Source organism: Danio rerio, chromosome 6, assembly GCF_049306965.1.
Source record: "Danio rerio strain Tuebingen ecotype United States chromosome 6, GRCz12tu, whole genome shotgun sequence".
In the NCBI taxonomy this organism is placed as follows: domain Eukaryota; kingdom Metazoa; phylum Chordata; class Actinopteri; order Cypriniformes; family Danionidae; genus Danio; species Danio rerio.
Genome location: NC_133181.1, coordinates 7,323,446 through 7,345,871, shown reverse-complemented (window position 1 = coordinate 7,345,871; position 22,426 = coordinate 7,323,446). Strand labels below are relative to the sequence as shown.

Here is a 22,426-nt window from a genome sequence, read left to right as displayed (position 1 = left end):
TACAGGGCAGCATGGCGGCCCAGTGCCTAGCACTGCGGCCTCACAGCAAAAAATGCCTCCGACTTGGGTATCCACCCAACCGTTCAGCATTTTCGTGCGGAGTTCATGTTCTCCCCGTGCTTGCGCGGGTTTTCCCCGGGTCCTCCGGTTTCCTCCCACACTCCCAAAAACATGAGACTATGTAAATTGACTAAACCAAATTAGCACCAATATCAATTCTGTCAGCAACACACCACCTTAGCAATCCTTACGCAGCAGGAAGGGGGTGGTGGGGGGGGGTTCTCGAGATCTACCCGAGTCAAACTCCCCTCTCGCCCTGCAACGGGAGGGAGCTCCGGGCTTGAGGATCTTTCGAGCTCGGGGCTCTCTCCCGGGACAGCATGCCAAACTAGCTTATTACCAATCATCAGCTAAGTGTGAACTCTTGAAATCAGTCTTAAATCAGTTTTAAATCAGTTCTAAATAAACTTTAAATCAGTCTTAAATCAGCCTTAAATCAGACTTTAGGCTTGATGGTCAGGCACGCTCCTGTTGATGTCATCAATCTGGCAACCTGCGCTTGCGTGCGTTTCAAACCAGGAGTGCAATACTAAGTTCAACCTGTTTCAAACTTACATACTGCACCTTTAATTGTTTTTTTTTCCAATCAACGTGCAATTTATTAAAATTTTCACAGTGTATTTTGATTGTGTGTGCTGTGCATGAATCTATGAATAAATGTGTCTGTTATGTCAATGTGCTTTTAGCATTGTCCTTGTGGAGAACATCCCAGGAGAGCTGTCGTTCAATAGTTCGTCTCATCTCCCGCTTACTGTGGGTCTCAACCACCTTTTGGACCAAGCCAAACTGTCAGTTGAGATAGTATCTCCATACTGGGCTCTGACCTCCACCGATCAGGGGGCACGGGTTTACACTTCCTATCAGGTTAGTTTGCCTGTGTTTACTCAATTAAAGCTGATGGGCAAATGTTTTTAGGTAACATTTTACTTGAAGGGGTGTTCATAAGACTCACGAAGGCTTTATAATCAAGACATGACACATGAATGAGATTGTATGCATGCTTATGGCAACTGTTTTTTGGTATTATTGACTCAGTTATGACATTTTTCATGCAAAGATGACATAGATGAAGATTTTGATCTAACAAAGGTATTAAAGGGACTATACTTCAAATGAAACCTGTTTCTTTGCTCAAGTTTCATTCACTACAATGGTGGAACAGAGCTGTCTGAAATAAAATCATAAAGAAATAATTTATGTTGCCTTGGTAATGCAAGCATAATGTAAACAGACGTAATCACTACTTTAAAATGCTCAATTATTAAGTTGTGTTTACATAATTATTATCTGAATAATTGGTTGAGACTGTCGAGTCAAGATGTAAAATAAAAAAACGGGAAATTTCCATTTATTTTCTTAAGCAATTTTTTTAAACATACAATTTTCAAAATGCCCTACTTTTATTTAATTAATGCGAGAACATGCAAATCTACAGTCACATGTGTGAAGTTGTTGCATTGTCAGGTGTTTCTTACCCAATAAATATGTTTATTGTTCTTTGAATTGTTCTGTTTTCTAAGCATAGCACAAACCGTACCGTACCGAAACCGTGACCCTAAAACTGTGATCCAGAGGTTGAACCGTTGCACCCCTAATAAATAAGGGACTAAGCTGAAGGAAAATGAATGAATGAATGAAAAAAATAAATAAATTCCACCATCACCGTTTTACATGTAGAACTGTTAATATATAATCTAAATCTATAATCTAAATTACAGACAATAGCTAGAACAATAGCTATTAGCCCATATTAGAAATGTTTTTATAGCAACATTGAATTTATTTTAAATACTTACTTATGCATCGATTATGATTATTTTATTATTTAACTTATTTTGAGTAATAACCACTGTTCAACATCTAAAATGACTGTTTTCAGTTTTATGAATGATATACTACACTGTAAAAAAAATCCGTAATTTTACGGTTTACGTATTTCCAAAAAAAAAAAAAAAAAAAAGTAAAATAACGGCCGTTAAATTACAGAAATTTACTTAAATTAAATTTTTGGTAAATTTCTGTAATTTAATATCCGCTATTTTACAGTATATTTCTGTAATTTAATATCCGATATTTTACAGTCATTTTCTGTGATTTAAAATCTGTTATTTTATGGTAAATTTTTGTAGTTTAATGGCGGTTATTTTACTTCTTTTTTTTCGGCACCCCAGCTGCTGGAAATAAACCGTAAAATGACAAAAATAAATTAAAATTTACTGTGTACTACAAATAAAAATGTCTTTTTTTTCTTAGGGTCAATATTTGTTTCAGAGATTGTTAAGCCTGAAGTCTCGAGGTGTCAAATTAAAGGTTGTCAGTGACCAACCCAACTCCACTGAGCTGAAGAGCATGGCTGATCGCTGTGAGTGAACTTGTATCTCTATAATATATACAGTGGAGAAACTAAATATTGAACATGTCATGTTTTTTCCTGGGAATAATATTTCTATAGCAGCTGTTGACATTGAATTAAACCAGATTTTGGTAAAACCTCAAACAATACAAACATAAAAATAAAACAAAAGAACAGTCTGAAAAATGAGTTATGTGTAAGAACAATGAAATGACAGCGCCGATCAACTGATATGCATTTAATACTTGATCTAAAAGACTATTTTAATGATGGCAGCTTAAAGACGCCTCATATGGAGGATGAAGTCACATGCATTGCTCAGGTGTGATTTGTTTCACAAACTTCAACAGAAACTTCGACAGAGGGAAAAAAATCTTGATTGTTCTGTGGGTCTCGTCGATCCAATCTGAGATTTATTTTGTATTTTCCTTTTGGATTCACATCAGGTGATTGACTGGGCCATTCTACAGCTTGATTTCTGTCTCTGAAAGCATTTAATAGTTTCCTTGACTGTGTTTTGCATCATTGTCTTGCTGAAATGTCCATCTGCAACCTCCTGCTAATGTAGATGTTGGACTGAAGCAGCTAATATTCATTTACAATGACAGACAAGGGCAGAGGGTTGCTGAAGAACTACGAAATTTCAGATACTGTCTGGGCTTTCACTGCCTTTCTACAACTCCCCTCTCTTCATGTGTTCAATACTTTTTCCCTGTGTCATTTCATTTTATTAAACAGAACTTCATTTATAAACTAATTAGTCTTGTTTTGTTTGTATATATTGATTTATTAAGTTGTTATCAACCTCCAGTGAAATTTTCAAGTCAGCAGCACCTTTAGAAATACGATTTCTGAGAAAAATGGTGACATGTTCAATACCTACTGTATAGCGATACGCTGATTTATGTCTGCTGAATTACTAAAGCATGTTTTCCTGAAGCAATCGCAGTAAGATCACACAGACACACCTCCATCTGTCATAACTTGGCATAGCTCCTTGGGCTTTTCCCTGCTTCAGTCCCCCAAGGCTCTGCACAAGGTCAAAACACCACGAATGTGTAATGTTGTCTATGCCAGAGTTGAATGACAGGCAGATCTCTAGTCAAGGTTGAGTGCTCATCAGCTCCCCAAACTACTGCCCACATGGCTGTCTGTCTCCCGCAGATGCCGAAGTTCGCTATGTCAACATGACGGCCCTCACCAGAGGACGACTGCTTTCCTCCTTTTGGGTCGTGGACAGGAAGCACATTTACATCGGCAGTGCTGGAATGAACTGGAAGGCTCTGTCCAAGGTGAAGAATTTACACAATGTAAAAGTATTTGGAAGATGTGTCAAAGGAATGAAGGTTTGTTGTTGTTTGTTTGTTTCTTTTATTTAATCAGATAAAAACCCATTGAGATCAAGATTTCATTTACAAGGGTGACATGGCCAAAAGGTTTGCAAACATATGACTTATGAAAAAATAAATAAATAAATAAATAAATAAATAAAGTACAAAATAATAATAATAATAATAATAATAATAATAATAATAATAATTGTTGATAATATAATTATATTATTATAATAATAATTATAATAATTATAAAATATAATAATATAATATATAATATAATAATTATTATTATAATTATGATTATATAATTATTATTGAAAATAATATAATATAAAAATATAATATATAATATAAAAACTAGTTTAGTTGTTCAGCTATACCACATTAAAATATTTTGAAAACACATACACTGAGAAATTGACTGTTATTGTTTTTTAAAAAGAATTGGCATGAGCTCAGACATTTGTAGTTCAGACTGAAGAGTATTCCAAAATGAGGGGGCGGCATGACTAAAGGCTCACTTTTCTATTTCAGTTCGAACCCGGGGAACGGTCAAATGATAAGATTCACTTGAACGTAGGGCATACTGGCTTGGTTGTTGTTGTTTTGCTGAAAGTTTGCTGTTCATTTTTTCATCTGCGATATAGTTAAAGTCAAAATTATTCGCACTTCTGTGATTTTACTTTTCAAATATTTTACAAATGATGTTTAACAGAGCACGAAATTTCTCACAGTATTTTCTTTAATATTTTTTTCTTCTGGAGAAAGCCTTATTTGTTTTATTTCGGCAAGAATAAAAGCAGTTTTATTTTTTTAATAAAACATTTTAAGGTCAAAATTATTAGCCCCTTAAACAACTTTTTTTTTCAATTGTCTACAGAACAAGCTATCGTTATACAGTACAATGACTAATTATCCTAATTAACCTAGTTAAGCCTTTAAATGTCACTTAAAGTAAATACTAATACTAGTATCTTGAAAATATCTAGTCAAATATTATGCACTGTCATCATGGCAAAGTAAATATAAACCAGGTATTAGTAATTAGTAACACAGCATTTGCAACAGCAACCGAGGAGTCACCACTACAAAACAGAAATGTGTACCTGTGACAACTGCTCCAGCCAATTTCACCATACAAAAATAACTAAATTGAATAAAAAATACTTTGAATCATCCAAAGGACACCTCAATATATCTACGCAGGGAAAAGCTTATTCCAAAACTAATCTCTCCCCAAATACACAAGAAATCAAGACTTACCCGAATGGCCAAGCTCCCATCAAACAAAAATGAAACCAAACCATCTGATTTTGGCAGTAAAATAAATATTAGTCACGAAAAATATATACAAATTAATCATTACATTGACAAAATTAATTAATTTAACAAACTTATTACCAAATTAAACTTACGGACGAGCACCCATATTTTCACAACTCTCAAGCCATAACAAATTAAAGGAGGACATAAGATGGTTTGGTGAATGAAAAAGTATTTATATAAACATTAAAGAAAAAGCAAATAATAAAAATAGAAAAAATCAAATGCTCAAAATTAGACTAGCAAAAATCAACTGTTAACCAAAGCTAGAACAAACTAAACAAAATAAGCAGGGGCAAGAGAACAATACAAGCCAACATAGCCAGTGATTTATTCACCTTATTCTCCGCCGACGAGCAGGCGCTGCCATTTGAATCTTTTTGGCTTGAGACTTCCGGTCTCATTCACTTCCATTCATTTTTTGACGTTAAAAACTGCTCATTACGCTGCTTGATTTTGCAATTTGATATGTTCTTATTATATTATTCTACTTGGTCTGTATAGTCATGCAAACATTTGTTTGTAGAGCAAGTAGTTTGACCGTTTTCTGCCGTTTATTATTCCTAGTCATTTCTCCCATAGGCGACTGAATCGGAAGTTCTAAGACAATCGCGAAAACAGGCGAACTTCCGCATTTTAGAATAAGGTCAATAGGGGTGGAGACCAGGTGTTCCGAATTCTGCAGATGAGTCTCAGTCAGTGGGACTAGGAGACTCATCACAGTTATTAAAAGTATTATCTTTAGAAATGTGTTGAAAAAAATCTTCTTTCTGTAAACAGAAATTAGGGGAAAAAATACAGGGCGACTAATAATTCAGGAGGGCTAGTAGGTGGGTCCTATAGATTATTTACACAAAACACAAAAAACAGATTCATTTTTCGAGTAAGTAATTCGGGTTTAGATTTTAGGACTGCACAGTGGCATCAGTTCTGGTTTGCTATTTTTTATTTATTTTTTTAATGGGAAAGAAAGTTATAATGTTGTAATAAAACCAGTGGATTCACTTCATGAGACAATTTGACACTTCCAAAAGTGTACATTTCTTCACTATTTACTTTGTCAAGTGGTTTTAAATATATTTAATTTTCGAAGCGTCTTGAAGGGGGCGGGGCATGTCAGACACTAGAGAGCATTTGAATGGTTTAAATCACATGTCAAATCCAGTTCCTAGAGGGCCGCAACTCTGCACAGTTTAGCTTTACCCTAATAAAACACTCCTGAACTAATTAAGTCCTTCAAGCTTGTTTGAAACATACAGGTAATGGCCCATTTCCAATGAGTGGTATGGTGAGGTTTGTGTTGGTACGCTTATATGGCCGTTTCCACTGTCATAAGGTACCAAAAAGTGAACTGTACCGTACAACTTTTTGGGTACCCTTTTCAAAGGAAATGCAAGCCTCAAAAAGGTCACCCGTACCGAACTGTACCGTACGTACCATACCATTCTGGAAACAGGCCATAAGTGTGTTGAAGCAGGTTTGGAATTAAACTGTGCAGAGCTATGGTCCTCCAGGAATCGGATTTGACACCTGTGGTTTAAGCGAAAGTGACAAACTGCAAGCTTTGAAAGTTTATATCAGGTTTATATTTTCTAAATGCAAATTTTTTTATTCTTTTGGTGTGCACCTGCTTATAGATATTGTTAAAACTAACATGCTGATATTAACATCTAAAAAAAGCTTTCATTTCATGGGACTTTTATCCTTCTTTCTAAAAACATCTTGCATGGTTTGAGAGACAATAAACTAACTGCAAACACACACGCATATATATATATATATATATATATATATATATATATATATATATATATATATATATATATATATATATATATATATATATATATATATTCAAACTATTAAACTATTTCTTTGCTGCTAAACTATTGTTTAGTTTGAAGAATTACACCACACTTTCAAGTAAAACATTTCATGTCACATCGAGATACTTTTTTCTGTTTCAGCTGAAGGAGCTGGGGATCATAGTGTATGACTGCAGTTGTCTGGCTATGGACCTGCACAGGATCTTTTCTTTCTACTGGCAGCTGCAGTACAGGGACTACATCCCTTCAATCTGGTCCAAGAGAGTCACAGCCGTGTACAGCCGAGACGAGCCGCTCCAGCTCACACTCAACAATACAGACGCTTCTGCCTATGTGTCGGTGAGATCAGTGAAGATGTCTGTTCTTTTGCTGTCTTTGGTGATAGGCCAGTGTACATCTATTTTTAAAGTAAAGAGGGAAGACTGGGGCTTAGAGCTACACATTGTTCTCAACCCTTTTCTCTAGGTAGATTTATTTTTGAGGTTGACAATACAGAAAATCTCAACCCAGGCTCATTCTGATAAATGTACCCCAATACATTTCTGGAGAGAGCAAAATACATCCCAGGAGCTTTTAAAGCAGTTTTTGTTTTTGCTAATCCACCAGAGGCCACTGTGTATGCTTTTTCAGATCTCAGATTTCTCTCGCGAGTGCCATTCGCACATGCTCTTCTCGAGTAAATCCACCTGAGGCCGCTGTCGACTAACTGTTTACTGACTGAATGACCAATCAACTGCCCCACCTCCCTCTTCCCTAAATTCAACCAATAGGATTTTAAAAAGCACCAATTGACCTGCCCACACCCTCCCCTAAACCCAACCACAGTGTTTTACAAAGTAATCCAGAAAAAGAAAAGCCATTGTCTGTTTTTTACCACGTTTTCAGATTTTACCACATTCTCACCCTATTATTTACTTGATTAGTTTATTTTTAGCTTCTGTTTTTGTCTCACCTGCTTTCTGGAATTGTCGCAAGTCCACTAAAGCACATGCTGAGCTACCGAACAAACTGGTAACAGCGGGAAAACCGTCCATACGGAGGTAAGCGGTCAGCTGGTAAGCAAAAAAAGAAACGACGTCATACCGCCCCGTAGCATTCGCTTTAAAGACAAAATGCAACCATACAGAGCTCTGGCTACATAATTTGCGCTCTCCAGAAATTTATTTAGGGCTACATTTTCAGAATGAGCCTATGTTAGAAAATCCAAGTTGCTGACAAGAGTGAGGGGTGGACAACAGTAAGCCTATGTTGGTTACTGTAGTCCACTCATTCTGGAAACGTAGCACTATATACATTTCTGGAGATTGCAAATTATGTATTCAGAGGAATGTATGGCTGCATTTAGTCTATAAAACAAGAGCTACGGTGCGGTATGACATCGTTCATTTTCACAATTAGACCACTAACCTACACTGTAAAATCTGTTATTTTACAGCAGCTAGGGTGCCGGAAAAAAATTAAAATAACGTTAAATTACAGACATTTATCGTAAGATAACAGACTTTAAATTACGGAAATTTCCTTAAATTTAAATTTTTGTAATTTACCGTCATTTATTTTACAATAAATGTCTGAATTTTAACGGCCGTTACTTTACGTTTTTTTTTCCGGCACCCTAGCTGCTAGAAAAAAAAGTAAAATAACAGATTTTTTTACAGTGTGTGTATAGACTGCTTCCCCACTGTGACCAGTTTGTCTAGTGGCTCTCCGCATACGTTGGCGGGCTTGTAATGTGGACCATGATGACAGGGTTCGGGTCCGGCGAAGAATGGTTCCAGAAAACAGGTAAAACAAAAACAGAAGCCAAAAAATAGAATAAACAAGTAAATAACAGGGTGAAAATGTGGTAAAATCAGGCTGCCGTGAGGGGCGCCTTTTCTTTTTCTGCAATGCTTTTGAAAACACTGTCGGTTGGGTTTAGGGAAGTGGGTGGGCCCTGGTCAATTTGTGCTTTTGTTAACACTATTGATTGGGTTTAGGGAAGGAGGAGGGTGGGTCAGTCAATCGGTCAGTCAGTCAGTTGACAGCGGCCTCTGGTGGCTTAACAGCAGGTGTGAATGGCACTCGCGGGAGAAATTTGAGATCTGAAAAAACAAACACAGCAGCCTCTGGCAGATACGCAAAAACAACCCTCACCAAAAAACATACCTCCTTGGACATATTTGGTAGAGCTGTGAACCTACACTAGTCTCACGGTTCGGTTCGGTTCGGTTACGATTATCATGTCATCGATTCGGTTCAATTCGATATTTCGGTGCATCACGGTGCACTGACGATGCTTTTATATTTTCTTCACAGCAGCAGCTCTTGTATTAAAATGTATGAATATATTTATATTTATTTAGGCTATTATTTGTAATACAATTTTGTCATTTAATACAAACAGTCAGATATTTAAACTGTAACTTTAAAAAAAACGAGCATTTAGCAAATAATATAAACAAATATAAATATCCAGCTCAATTTCTGATCCTTGTCTAGTTTTATTACACCTCTTTGATTGGTCACACCCTCAACAAAAACGGTTACGATTGGCTCTTGCGGGCTGCGCTCTTCAGATGAATGATAAGTGGCAGGTGGCAGCGGCGATCTTACAGCTGATCTATGATAGTGGAGAAAACTCTGTAGACACGCGCTCGTTTCTGTATCCAAAAGTAACGCTGTAAAACAGCCGAGAGGAAAAGAAAAGTCACGCCAGCAGGACAAATGGGCCACTGTGTGTGTGTAAGAAAGAGAGAGAGAGAGAGAGAGAGAGAGAGAGATGGGGTAGGCTACTTTCATTCTCAAACACACACAGTGAAATTGTGCACAGTTCATGAGTATTAAGTAGTTAGAGCGTTGTAAATACTCGCGATCGTCCCCCTCGCGACATATGAGGTAAATGACGTCAGTAATAACCGGTTATGATTATTACTGAACCGATACCGAATTGTCCACGTCTGCATCGCGGTGCATTGAAGAAACGATAAATTTTGTCTCCTCTAATATTTGGCACTCTCCAGAAATGTATATTGGGGTACATAATCAGAATGAGCCTGCGTTGACAGTAACATAATACCATAAAATGTACTGGCAGTTTATTACAAGGATTTTGTAGCATAATATACAACACCAAACCAGACAATATATCACTTTAAACTATTATAAATGTTTATAAAATTAAATCAAATTTTTCTAACATTTCAAGGTTAAAAGTTGTTGGAAGAAAGATCAAGGTCTCATAATGCAATTCAAAAGCATAAACAGGGAAAAATAAAAACATGAATCACAATATATATGGAAAATTGACGGATATTTTTACAGTGTATAAAAATATTCTCATTAGAGTATTTACTGCACAAACATGTTGTGATCAATTCTGCAGAAATAGGCCCATGTTGTGCATTTTAATTGAAAGATTTTCTTATGTAAACTGCTCTTCCAATGGCTTCCCTGGCTATAATTTGATTATGGAAAGATCACTCGCTCTGCAGGTAATTTATCCCTTTGACTTTATCCTATGCCAAGCTGCGCCACACGTGAAGACACTGGCCACTGGCTTCTAATTTGAGCGTAATGAATCTTGACTCCTTTCCAGCAACAGGATGTTTTCTCTACGCATCTGAGACATCCATCATCTCAGTCAAATGAATAGCGCTCTAATGTTATAGGCTGCAGGGAGACATTTCCAGCTCACTGATACAATTTCCCTGACAATGATGTATGTACACAGGCGACCATCTCATTACCTTGTTCTGGTGTAGTGAGCTTATGAATTTAAGCTAAAAAAAAAACTTATAAAACAAAAGTGCTGTTTTAATAGTGTTTCTGAACTTTTCTTCATAGACGTCACCAGAGCTGTTTTGCCCGAAGGGTCGGAGTCGAGATATAGATGCTATACGACATGTGATCCGAGAAGCGAAGAGATACATTTACATCTCTGTAACTGATTACCTGCCCTTAGTCAACCGGAGCTTTAGAGGATCAGCAATCATAAGGTAATGCTGCTGGCTTTTTCAGGCATTAAGCCATACATTTCATCAATAAAATGCATGTTAAAAGAGAAATAAACTTGCTAAAATGAGTTTTAGAAAACAGAGAGGTAACACTCGTGATAGGGTTGACCTAACCTTTGTCATGTTCGGGTCAAATCTGACCGATTTGCAACTTAAATCACTCATAAATATTGTGTTTTACATCTGATTGCCTCAAGGTCTTATGATATCCTCCACGCTACACTGTAAAAAATAAATCTATAAAATTTACGGTAAAAAAAATGGCAGCTGTGGTTGCCAGTACTTTACCGTTAAAAACACGATACAAACCGTAAAAGTAATTTCTCACTTTTACGGTAAATTACTGTATTTCATTAATTATAGAGGTAATATGTCTGTATTTTGAATGATCAACATCTAAACATCGTTTGTTACACAGTTAGACACGTTAGCACACCCACTTGCAGGGGGTGTTAAGGAAGTTACATAACGAGCCAACGCTCATCACAATTAACTTTTCCCACACGCAGAAAAGAGTATCAGCACATAGAAGGTGCTCAGTGTCATTCACACAGCACCAGTATGGCTAACTAAGCACCAGTATGGTAACACGCATAAAATTAAAGTCATGAAATAAACATTGTTTATCAACATTATATTGGGAAACAATGGGGAAATAACTAAAAAGATCCATATTAATGTTAACAAAATGCATAAAAAAGTTGGTGCCATGCAGGGAATTCTGAGAAAGTCAAATTACGGTTATTCGCCGTATATGTTAAGGAAACATACCGTTAACCAGGTTACGGATTTGTACTGTAGCATTTTTACAGCTTTTTACCATTGAAATCACGGCCATTTTTTACAGTGTATGAAATAAAGTGTCATTGAATTTTGAGTGTTTTAATCAATCTTGTTACACCTGTGGTGTTCCTGGTCAAAAGTGACCACCAAAAGAAATGAATGGGTATGCAGACTGTATTCATCCATTAGACAGAAAAACATAAAAAAAAAAAAAAAAAAAAAGCTCACTCACTCACTCACTCACTCACTCTAACAATGTGTTTTGCAGGCACACATCTCTTTTACATGCTTGTGCTGATCCTCCAACCTGATCTCACAGGGAAACAAAACTATTTTACATTTTGTCGGTTTAGTGGCTAATGCTAGTTCAATTGGTACTAATTTCTTTCTTTCTTTCTTTCTTTCTTTCTTTATTTCTTTCTTTTTTTACAATCGTTCATTTGTTTGTTCTTTTGTTTGTTCGTTCTTTATTTCTTTCGTTCATTCTTTTTTATTAATTCTTTCGTTTGTTCGTTCGCTCTTTTAGTTTGTTCTTTCTTTCTTTCTTTCTTTTTACAATCGTTCATTCGTTTGTTCTTTTGTTTGTTCGTTCTTTATTTCTTTCATTCATTCTTTTTTCATTCATTCTTTCGTTTGTTCGTTCATTCTTTTATTAGTTTGTTCTTTCTTTCTTTCTTTCTTTCTTTCTTTCTTTCAATCGTTCGTTCTTTTGTTCGTTTGTTCTTTATTTCTTTCGTTCCTCCTTTTTTTATTCATTCATTCGTTTGTTCTTTCTTTCTTTCTTTCATTCTTTCTTTCTTTCTTTCTGGCCGTAGTGTTTGTGTGTGAATGTGAGAGTATGGGTGTTTCCCCGTACTGAGTTGCAGCTGGAAGGGCATCCGCCGTGGCGACCCCTGATAAATAAGGGACTAAACCTAAGGAAAATGAATGCATGAATAAATCTTCAGAGCTATTTATAAATGCAGCAGACACGGTTGTTATTTTTGAGATTGTTGTGACATCTCTGTGATCCTTCACCTTATCAACAGTTATGTGGCTTGTCATGTTATTTCTTGCTTCAGGTACTGGTCGCCAATAGATGAGATGCTCCGCGAGGCTGCAGTACTGAAAGAGGTCAAAGTTCGTCTTTTAATCAGTCTGTGGACTCGAACACATCCGCTGACCTTTAACTTTATGACATCAATGCAGGCTTTGTGCACAGGACTGCCAGTCTGCTCTATTGAGGTGGTGAGGACAGAACATGTTTGATTGATCCACTGAAATACATAAGACATGTATTTGCATATATTATACAACACCGGCTGGATTTTACAGTATATATGCATGTCTGTTTTTTAATTCAGAGATTTTACAGAGGCAAGGAGCAGATGGGCGGATTTCAGCACAGGATGAATGAGAATAAATTTGTGGTAACAGACAACGCAGTGTACATTGGTAAGAAGCTCTCTCAAACACATACACACACAGACATGGATACACATACACTCATAGGGTCAGTAATTAATAACAGAATACAAATTTTTGGGATAAATTGACCCCTTTTTTCTTGGCTTGTCGCCACCTATTGTTATAAAATGTAATTTAAACAATCTTCATTTTAAGTGTTAAAGGTAGAATTCACCCAAAAATTTCTCACTATTTATTCAGTAATTTTCCTTCAGCTTAGTCCCTTTATTCAACAGAGGTCACCCTAAAATGTTATCATTTAATTTTTTGGGTGAACTGACCCTTTAATTGATGGCTTGTCGCCAGTGGTGTAAAGTAACTAATTACAAATACTCAAATTACTGTAATTGAGTAGTTTTTCTCAGCAATTGTAATTTAGTAAGTAGTTTTAAAAATGTCTTCTTTTTTGGTTTGGAAACCCTTGATGGCGAGTAAACACTTGAGAGTGAATACATTTTATTTTTGGGAGGGTGAACTGTCCTTTTAAGAATTTATGTGAGTTTAAAATATTAAAAAAAGAAATTAAGATCTATAAAACTAGACTTTCAAATTAGGTTCCACATGTGCAGTGCATGGTTAAAACAACATTGTATTTGTATGACACACGCATACCAAAACCAAGAAACCCATACTGAAATGTTCCTGTATGCATGTGTACCATTACATCTCTGAGAAGCATCTTATGGTCTTTTTTAATGAACATCCAATTTAGTGCATTGGTCTGATTTATTAACATTCAAACTCTCTGCCCATTAGGAAATCTGGACTGGGTTGGCAGTGAGTTTGCCTTCAATGCAGGAGCTGGGCTGGTGTTTCAGGAACCAGAGAACCAGCAGGACGGACGAGACTCGATTGTAGAGCAGCTGACGGCTGCTTTTGAAAGAGATTGGTTTTCACCCTACACAATAAGCCTGCTCTCTGGCAGCACAACCTTACAGGAGAGCCAACATGGGAAGCAGAAACTGCAAAGTCTGAAGACAAAAACAGAAAGCAGAGAGCATGAGTGAGTTTCTCTGCGGGAGTTTCTCTCTCAAGCGGGACCAATAAGCCAAGGACTTTGTGCCTCAGAACATCTGCGCCATGACTCTTACCATTTGAATTTTCAAATGCTGTCGATGGAACTGAATTTTAATCTCTGAAGGACTTCTGTGAAGGAAACTTTCGTTTTGACATCTAAATACAGCACTTTCAATGTAAAACTTTACTCTTACACTCAATGGTTATATATAATGCATGCTTATTTAGATAAGCAAACCTGAGAACTGTGGAAATGTACTCCGATATTCAGACTTTGCTCATTTTAAACCAAAATATTCAACTACCGTGGGAGTTTTTTCAGAGAAAGAACATTGCCAAAATTTTATAGTCATGCAAGTTTGTGTTTGTTTGTTTTTTTCCAAGATGTTTATTAATCATCATTTTTTAAGAATTAAGCACATTTTTACTGAAAGAGATTTTGAAGAACAAATGCCAAAGCACACTGCGGCCTCATACTGTAGCTGTCATTGCTTTCTGTTTGATTCAGCCTGATCTCATAAGCAAACGTAACTATTGTACGGATTGGCCAGCCTGATCTCATGATAAAACGTAACTTTTTTCCCCATTTTTTGGCTAATTTGTACGAGTTTGCATGAAAACATATGCCTTTTTAAAAGTAGGTGTGGCACCAAACCCTGCTCCTAAACCCAAAGATCATTGGGGGATGACCAAATCGTACTAAAATGTCAAAATCATACCTATTAGCCACTAAATTAAAAAAAGTTTCGAATTGAGTTAAAACAGCATTGAATTGTCAGAATAGTGGCTAATTCAATAGAATACATACAATCTAAATGCATTACTTACCATACAAAGTTACTGAGTAACACAACTAGTTACTTTTTGGAGGAGTAACTTAATATTGAAATGCATTACTCATCATAAAAAGTAACTAAGTAACGCAACTAGTTCATACAATTTAATTTGTATGAAAACCTGGGATTTTTTTTAAAGGAGGCATGCTCCCGTTGATGTTTTTCCAGGGTTAATAAAGTAGATAAGGCACCAAACCTGGCCCCTAAACCATTGTCAATGGGGATAAGCAAATCATACTAAAATGTAAAAATAAAATTGTAAAAATTCATACAAATCAGCCACTAAATCAAAAAAGTTACCAATTGTTATAATATAATGTTGGACTGTCAAAAAAATGACTAATTCGTACAAATACAGACTATTTATTTTGCATGAAAACTCGGCGTGCTCCCAAACTCTAACCCAGTGCTCCAAGCTCCCAAATCCCAACCCTACACAGAGCTGTCATTGAAGGATAAGCAATTCATACTAAAATGTATGAATGAGATCATACTAGGAATGCACCGAATTACTGAAAATTGTTTTCAGTTTTTCAGGGTCAATAAAGTAGGTGTGTCTCAAAATCCCACCCCTTAACCCAACCGTCATTGGGGTTAAGTAAATTGCACTAAAATGTATGAATGTGATCATACAAATTCATGCGATTCAGCCACTATATCAAAAAGTTACCAATTGCCATGAGATAGCGTTGAATTGTCAGACAAGTGGCTAATTCACATGAATACATACAATTTAATTTGTATAAAAACTTGAGGAGCCGTGCTCCCAAACCCCACCTCTAAACCCATCTGTCATTGAAGGATGAGCAATTCATACTAAAATGTATTAATGAGATCATGCTGGGAATACACCGAATTACTGATCATTATAGGCCGAAAATGGCATTTTTGTTTTTGCACGGTCAATAAAGTAGGTGTGGCACCAAACCCCACCCCTAAACCCAATTGATCATACAAACTCATACAAATTAGCCACTAAATCAAAAAGTTATGACCTGCCATGGGATAGCGTTGGATTGTCAAAAAAGTGGCTAATTCGTACGAATACTTGCAATAAAGTTCAATTAACAATTCAATTTGAATGAAAACTTTTTTTAAAAGGAGGCGTGCTCCCATTTTTGTTTTTCCAGAGTCAATAAAGCAGATGGGGCACCAAACCCCGGCCCTAAACCCAACTGTCTTTGGGGATGAGCAAATCATACTAAACTTTACAAATAAAATTGTACAAATTCATACAAATTAGCCACTAAATCAAAAAGTTACCAATTGTCGCGATATAACGTTGGATTATCAGAACAGTGGCTAATTCATTCAAATGCACACAATTTATTTTGTATGAAACTGGGTGTGCTCCCAAACTCCAACCCAGTGCTCCAAGCTCCCAAACTCCAACCCTAAACAGAGCTGTCATTGAAGGATGAGCACTTCATAGTAAAATGTATGAATGAGATCATACTAGGAATGCACTGAATTACTGAAAATTATTGGCCGAAAATGGCATTTTCATTTTTTCAGGATCAATAAAGTAGGTGTGGCACTAATTCCCACTGCTTAACCCAACCGTCATTGAGGATGAGTAAATTGCACTAAAATGTAAATGTGATCATGCATACTCATGCGATTTAGCCACTATATCAAAAAGTTACCAATTGCCGTGAGATAGCATTGGATTGTCAGTGGCTAATTCACACGAATACATACAATTTCATTTGTATGAAAACTTGAGGGGCCGTGCTCCCAAACCCCACCTCTAAACCCATCTGTCATTGAAGTATGAGCAATTCATACTAAAATAATTATTGGCTGAAAATGGCATTTTTGGTTTTCGACGGTCAATAAAGTAGGAAAACAAAATCCCACCCCTAAACCCAACTGATCATACAAACTCAACTGAATTAGCCACTAAATCAAAAAGTTTCGAATAGCCATGGGATAGCGTTGGATTGTCAGTAAAGTGGCTAATTCTTACAAATACTTGCGATACAGTTTAATAAATAATTTATATTTGAATTAAAACTTGCGATTTTCCTTTTTTTTTTGTAAAAAGTGGCACGCTACCAAATCCCACCCCTAATTCTAACTGCCATTAAGCAATGAGCAATTTATACTGAAACATATGAATAAGATCATACTAGGAATGCACCGAGTAGCTGAAAATTAACAACCAAAAATGGCAATTTCCTTTTTCACCATCAAAGTTCAAAATAGCTCATTATTCCACTAATATCTGTCGATGTTACATTCATGAACCCATTCTTATCTATGCATGAAACGCACATTCTCACCAGAAAAACAAAGTTTGCTCAATTAACGTGCTGACAAGCTATGAAGTACTTAATCCTGCCACTTGCAATAGAGCTACTGTGTTGTCATGGCAACACTGGTAAAATGACGCTCTGGATAAAATGGGGTTATTTGATTGGCTTGTGTTTTTTTTAAGTCAGAATAATTATTAACTTAAATTAAAAAATAAAATAAATTATGTTATTTAATAAACAATAAAAAAATATTTTCGTTTCCGTTTCGGCCCAGAATTTTTCATATCGCTACATCTTTAGATCGTACAAACTCATCTGAATTACCAACTAAATCAAAAAGTTACGAATTGTTTTGAGATTGCGTTGATGTTTTAATATTATGCCACATCTGACACTGTGTGTGTATATATACATATATTTATAAATATATAAAATGTTTACATGATGCAGCATGCACAGCCTTGAGACATATGTACAATCGTATACACAAGATAAGACTGTTTTACTCACCGAATACTAACGCAAGCTTACACCCTTTAAATGTAGCTTTTATATATTATCTTTTAACTGACTATTTTAATGGAACGCCGGTGTTTTTATTAAACCAGTCGCTGCTGATTGCATCACATAATCTTATAAAACAGGCCACATGTGTTGCATTGATTTCTCAGTAGTCTGTGGCCTGATGCTTTAGCATGTTTTGCCTTATATATGCTGCTATAAACTGTAGCTGCTGTTGCTGTCTGAATGACTACCTCTTATGCATCTTATGATATACTGTATACATATATAATAAAAAAGCTTGCTGCAGCATGACTTGTTGTCCTGTGTACATAACATACAGATTTTCCTCCATGCAAGGCACAGTTTATTACCGTACGTGATTAAATGTATAGCACCTTAACCGACTGTTGTTATATATTAAAGTGTTCATTAATAATTGACTAACAGTGGTAAATTGGCGACATATGTCCCATTGATTTTCTTGCTGTGTTGATGTTCAGTAATTTGTGTGAGACTGTCAGCAGGCATCTCTCAAAAACCAAATCAATTTAAAGCCTCTCTTGGGGCGGCTGTGTGTTCGGCACATCAAAAAGCTGTAACAAATCGCCTCCGTTGCTTCATATTTCTCCTGCATCTCAGTGAATACATGACAACACTGTTTTTAAGCAACTGTCTATAAAGAATACAAATTGGCCACAAATCTACACTCACCGGCCACTTTATTAGGTTCACCTGTCCAACTTCTAGTTAACGCAAATTTCTAATCAGCCAATCACATGGCAGTAACTCAATGCATTTAGGCATGTAAACGTGGTGAAGACGATCTGCTGCAGTTTAAACTGAGCATCAGAATGGGGAAGAAATGTGATTTAAGTGACTTTGAACGTGGAATGGTTGTTGGTGTCAGACGGGCTGGTCTGAGTATTTCAGAAACTGCTGACCTACTGGAATTTTCACGCACAACCATCTCTAGGGTTTGCAGAGGATGGTCCAAAAAAGAGAAAATATCCAGTGAGCTTTGTTGATGCCAGAGAAGAGGAGAATGGCCAGAGTGGTTGGTGCTGATAGAAAAGTAATTCAAATAACCAATTGTTACAACCGAGGTCTGCAAAAGAGCGTCTCTGAACACACAACACGGCCAACCTTGAGGCGGATGGGTTACAGCAGCAGAAGAGAGGGACCGAATTAAAGTCCTATGATGGTCTATTGCTGTCACATGACCGCAGTCAGCTGTTTTCTGTCTTTATCAGCTTAAATAAACTCGCTCTCAGGTTCTAACAAGACGTTAATGTTGTATTGCTCACACACACACACAATCTAAAAGGAGAAGCGGCGAGAAAGATTTAATCTCTTAACTGTGAAATGCGAGATTTGAAGTAACTGAGGAGGCTTGAAACGAGATGACTGATAACGAAAAAAGATCTATCTATCTATATATCTATCTATCTATCTATCCATCCATCCATCCATCCATCTATCTATCCATCCATCCATCCATCCATCTATCTATCCATCCATCCCTCCATCCATCCCTCCATCCATCCATCTATCAGTCATGTCTGTTTGATTTTATTTTTTAATTCATAAATCATGCAAATAATATACACAAATTTTCACTCATACACACGCATGAAACGTACACGCACCTAAAGAACATACATTGAAAATTATACTTGAATGCAAATTTGATCAAAGTTTTACTCAAAAGTTAATTTACATTTTTTTCTTATTGAACCTATTTTTAGAAAGCTTTATGTGTGACGAAATCTGCAAAACACATACAATCAATCAATCAAACAAACAAACAAAAACGAATTCAAAAATGGATTCTTATTCTAAGAAATTCATTACATGGATAAATGTTGTTAATTGTTTTGAAATGTACTTCTTTCATGTTAGGTAACAAGGGAAATGACAGGTATCTTTTTTAACTTCAATAGTGTGCGCTTTAGATAAAACTTTTCTTTTAACAGGAAGAGGAAAATATTCTTTCGTCAGTAGTGATCTAAGGACCTTGTTGTTACATTTAATATCCATAAATGAATAATTATTATTTTCTGGTTGAAAGATCTCAGGATCATCTTTTTTAGCTGTTCTATTGTAAAATCCTTTTGGGACAGATTGTAAAAGTGGTTGATGATAAACAATTTAATACCTGCGTTTGACTATCACATGAAGTTTGTCATTTTTATGAAAAACAAAGAATTGAATTTCTGTGTAATAATATGTTGATTGTAGCAAAATTGTATATTCACAAATTTAGATTTAACGTTTCTCCTTGTTTCAAAGCATTTAAAAATGATTTTAACATTTTATATAAATCCATAAAACAGGTAAAAACAAAAGATGCCTCAAAACTCTTTAAGCTTTTGTCAGCTTATATGGACTGACCCCCCTGAATGTTATGTATTTTCTTTTGTATTATTTAAGGTTTATTTATGTAATTATTATTACTATTATTGTGTAGTAATTTTGCTTATGCTGATTGGATATATTGTTATATATGTTTAACAATGAAGTTGAAATGCCTGTTGTTATTTAAAAGTGAAATAAAAAAAGCTTATACTGTAGCATAATTAGATCTAATCCATGTCCTGAAACACTCCTCCTCTCATGCTTTCACCTCTCAAATGAATGAATCTCCGTTGAAGGACTCCTTCACTAGCCGACTATAATATGGTTCCGCACAGGCCCGGCGCTACGGGGGGGCAAAGGGTGGCATTGCCCCCTCAGACAGAGTTTGTGCCCCCCCAGTTTTTATAAAGGATTGTTCACTCAAACTGAAAATTCTTTCTGTCATTAATTATTAACACTCCCGTCCTTCCAACCTTCAGAACACACATTTAAATATTTTAAAATGTATGACATAGCAATTAAATTATGAAAATGGTGAGGTTAAAGCTAGTCCTATAGTCCAGAGATCCGGTCCCCGCGTCAGGTCAGGTGCGCCCGTAAATAGCCTTTAAAACGCGCACACGGCGATGGAGGCGCACTCAACTCACAAGGGAGAAAAGTGGGTGACATGATAGGAGCAGCTTAATTCATTACATGTTTTGGTTAACTAATTATTTAAACACAACTCTCTTGAGCTCTACAAGGAAAAAACACATAAGAAATTTGCTGTTAAATTAATTTTAGCAGAGACGCAACTGCCAGTCATTTATTAGTTATTCGGGAAGATGTAGCCTAATAAAAATGTTTTAATAAAAATAAATAGTTTACTGCACAGTCCCACAGTAGGCTACACTATAAATAATATTTGAATTTATTTATTAATATTATTATTAATATTATTACAATTAAGCTAAAATTGACAAAACGCAGAACCCTTTGAATGTTTGCTTTCATTTTGCTGAAAAGTGCACTTTTACAGTTGCGTAGAGAAACATCCCATTATGCAACTGCAGTCAAGGTATAACACATAATAAATGCATTTTGCGTTTAAAGATGATCGGCCTGCGAAGTCAAGTTTGCAGTGTTATAAATGGAATAGGTATAGTGCTTAAGTGGATTTACCGCGGATCAACCGAGAAATCTCGTGCGCTGCAGGTAGGCAGAATGATAATCTTTTAAAAATATGTAACTTAGGCTATACTGCTATTTGCTCATGCAAAATTAAACAACATAAAATATAATGTAGATCTGCTTTAAGAGCTAAAATACAACATATCGAGTTTGTTTTGACTTAGCTCATGGCCCTAAAATGAAAATAACCTGAAAACAAGCTATTAAAAAAGGCCTAATAAATAAAATAATTAATAAATAAAATGACGGGTAGGCCTAGAAACTATGGTACATATGGTTTATGATGGTTTACAATATCACGAAAAAAACACATTTATAATAGCCTTAGACAAATCTTTGTTTTTACATTTAAAATGATGAAAAAAAAGTTATATAGCATATAAAAATTTAACCAATTTTCACGGTAATAACTGTGAATTTTTGTATCTTTTTTAGGTATTTTTCTGGCTACACTAATGCCTTAAAATGTAACTAAGTAATTGTTTTGAATGACATTAGATTGTCACATTTAGCTTTTCCCCAACACTGATGTTGGTTGTGAAGCGTGATGACTCGGTTAAGCTGATTTCACTATATTTATTTACCGGTTAAATGAATTGTCTGATCGTGGGTCAGCTTGCATGTGTGGGCATAATTTGACGTCTTTACCTAAAACTTTAAACATTCATAGGGCTGTTATTTGAAATAAAACGGAAATAAGGAGAATAACATATGATTTAAAGCACTCGTTTGGCACTGAAGCCATCATCCGTCTGCATTAATAAGCGGTATGCATTACCATCGTTAATAAAATTCGTAATAGCGAAACTGCGTATTGTTATTACTATTAAAACGTAGCCTATATTACTGCCTTAGGTCAGTAACTTAGGCAGTAATGCAAAGTAATAATAAATGCGAATAAATAGCCTAAATGAAAGAAACAAGAGACCAAAATCAGTCACCAGGTCTAGTGCCCCCCTATGGATTTAAAGTGCCCCCTCAGTTTTGACTTCCTGGCGCCGGGCCTGGTTCCGCAGCATCTCGTTGTCATTTCTTTTGCATTGTTTGCTGATTTTATTCAACAAAACTAGCATAAGCCCAGTGTGTATTGTAAGTTGGTGCTACTTTGCCTTATGGTGAATGCAGTAAGTGACTATTATTATCAATAACGTTACCTGTTAGCA

General features: G+C 35.9%; 1 protein-coding gene across 2 annotated transcripts in view; it reads left to right on the top strand.

Moving 5' to 3' along the window:
• Positions 1–16,050, top strand: part of pld5 (phospholipase D family member 5) — a 52,596-nt gene extending 36,546 nt beyond the window's left edge. For both annotated transcript variants that reach the window (XM_068218282.2, XM_003198750.7), the window contains exons 3-10: positions 747–924; positions 2,314–2,422; positions 3,578–3,705; positions 7,041–7,238; positions 10,725–10,876; positions 12,739–12,904; positions 13,021–13,111; positions 13,880–16,050. In XM_068218282.2, the coding sequence (XP_068074383.1) occupies positions 747–924; positions 2,314–2,422; positions 3,578–3,705; positions 7,041–7,238; positions 10,725–10,876; positions 12,739–12,904; positions 13,021–13,111; positions 13,880–14,130 (1,273 nt within the window). In that variant the 3' untranslated portion in view covers positions 14,131–16,050. The remainder of the gene's footprint in view (positions 1–746; positions 925–2,313; positions 2,423–3,577; positions 3,706–7,040; positions 7,239–10,724; positions 10,877–12,738; positions 12,905–13,020; positions 13,112–13,879) is intronic.
• Positions 16,051–22,426: the final 6,376 nt, after the last annotated feature.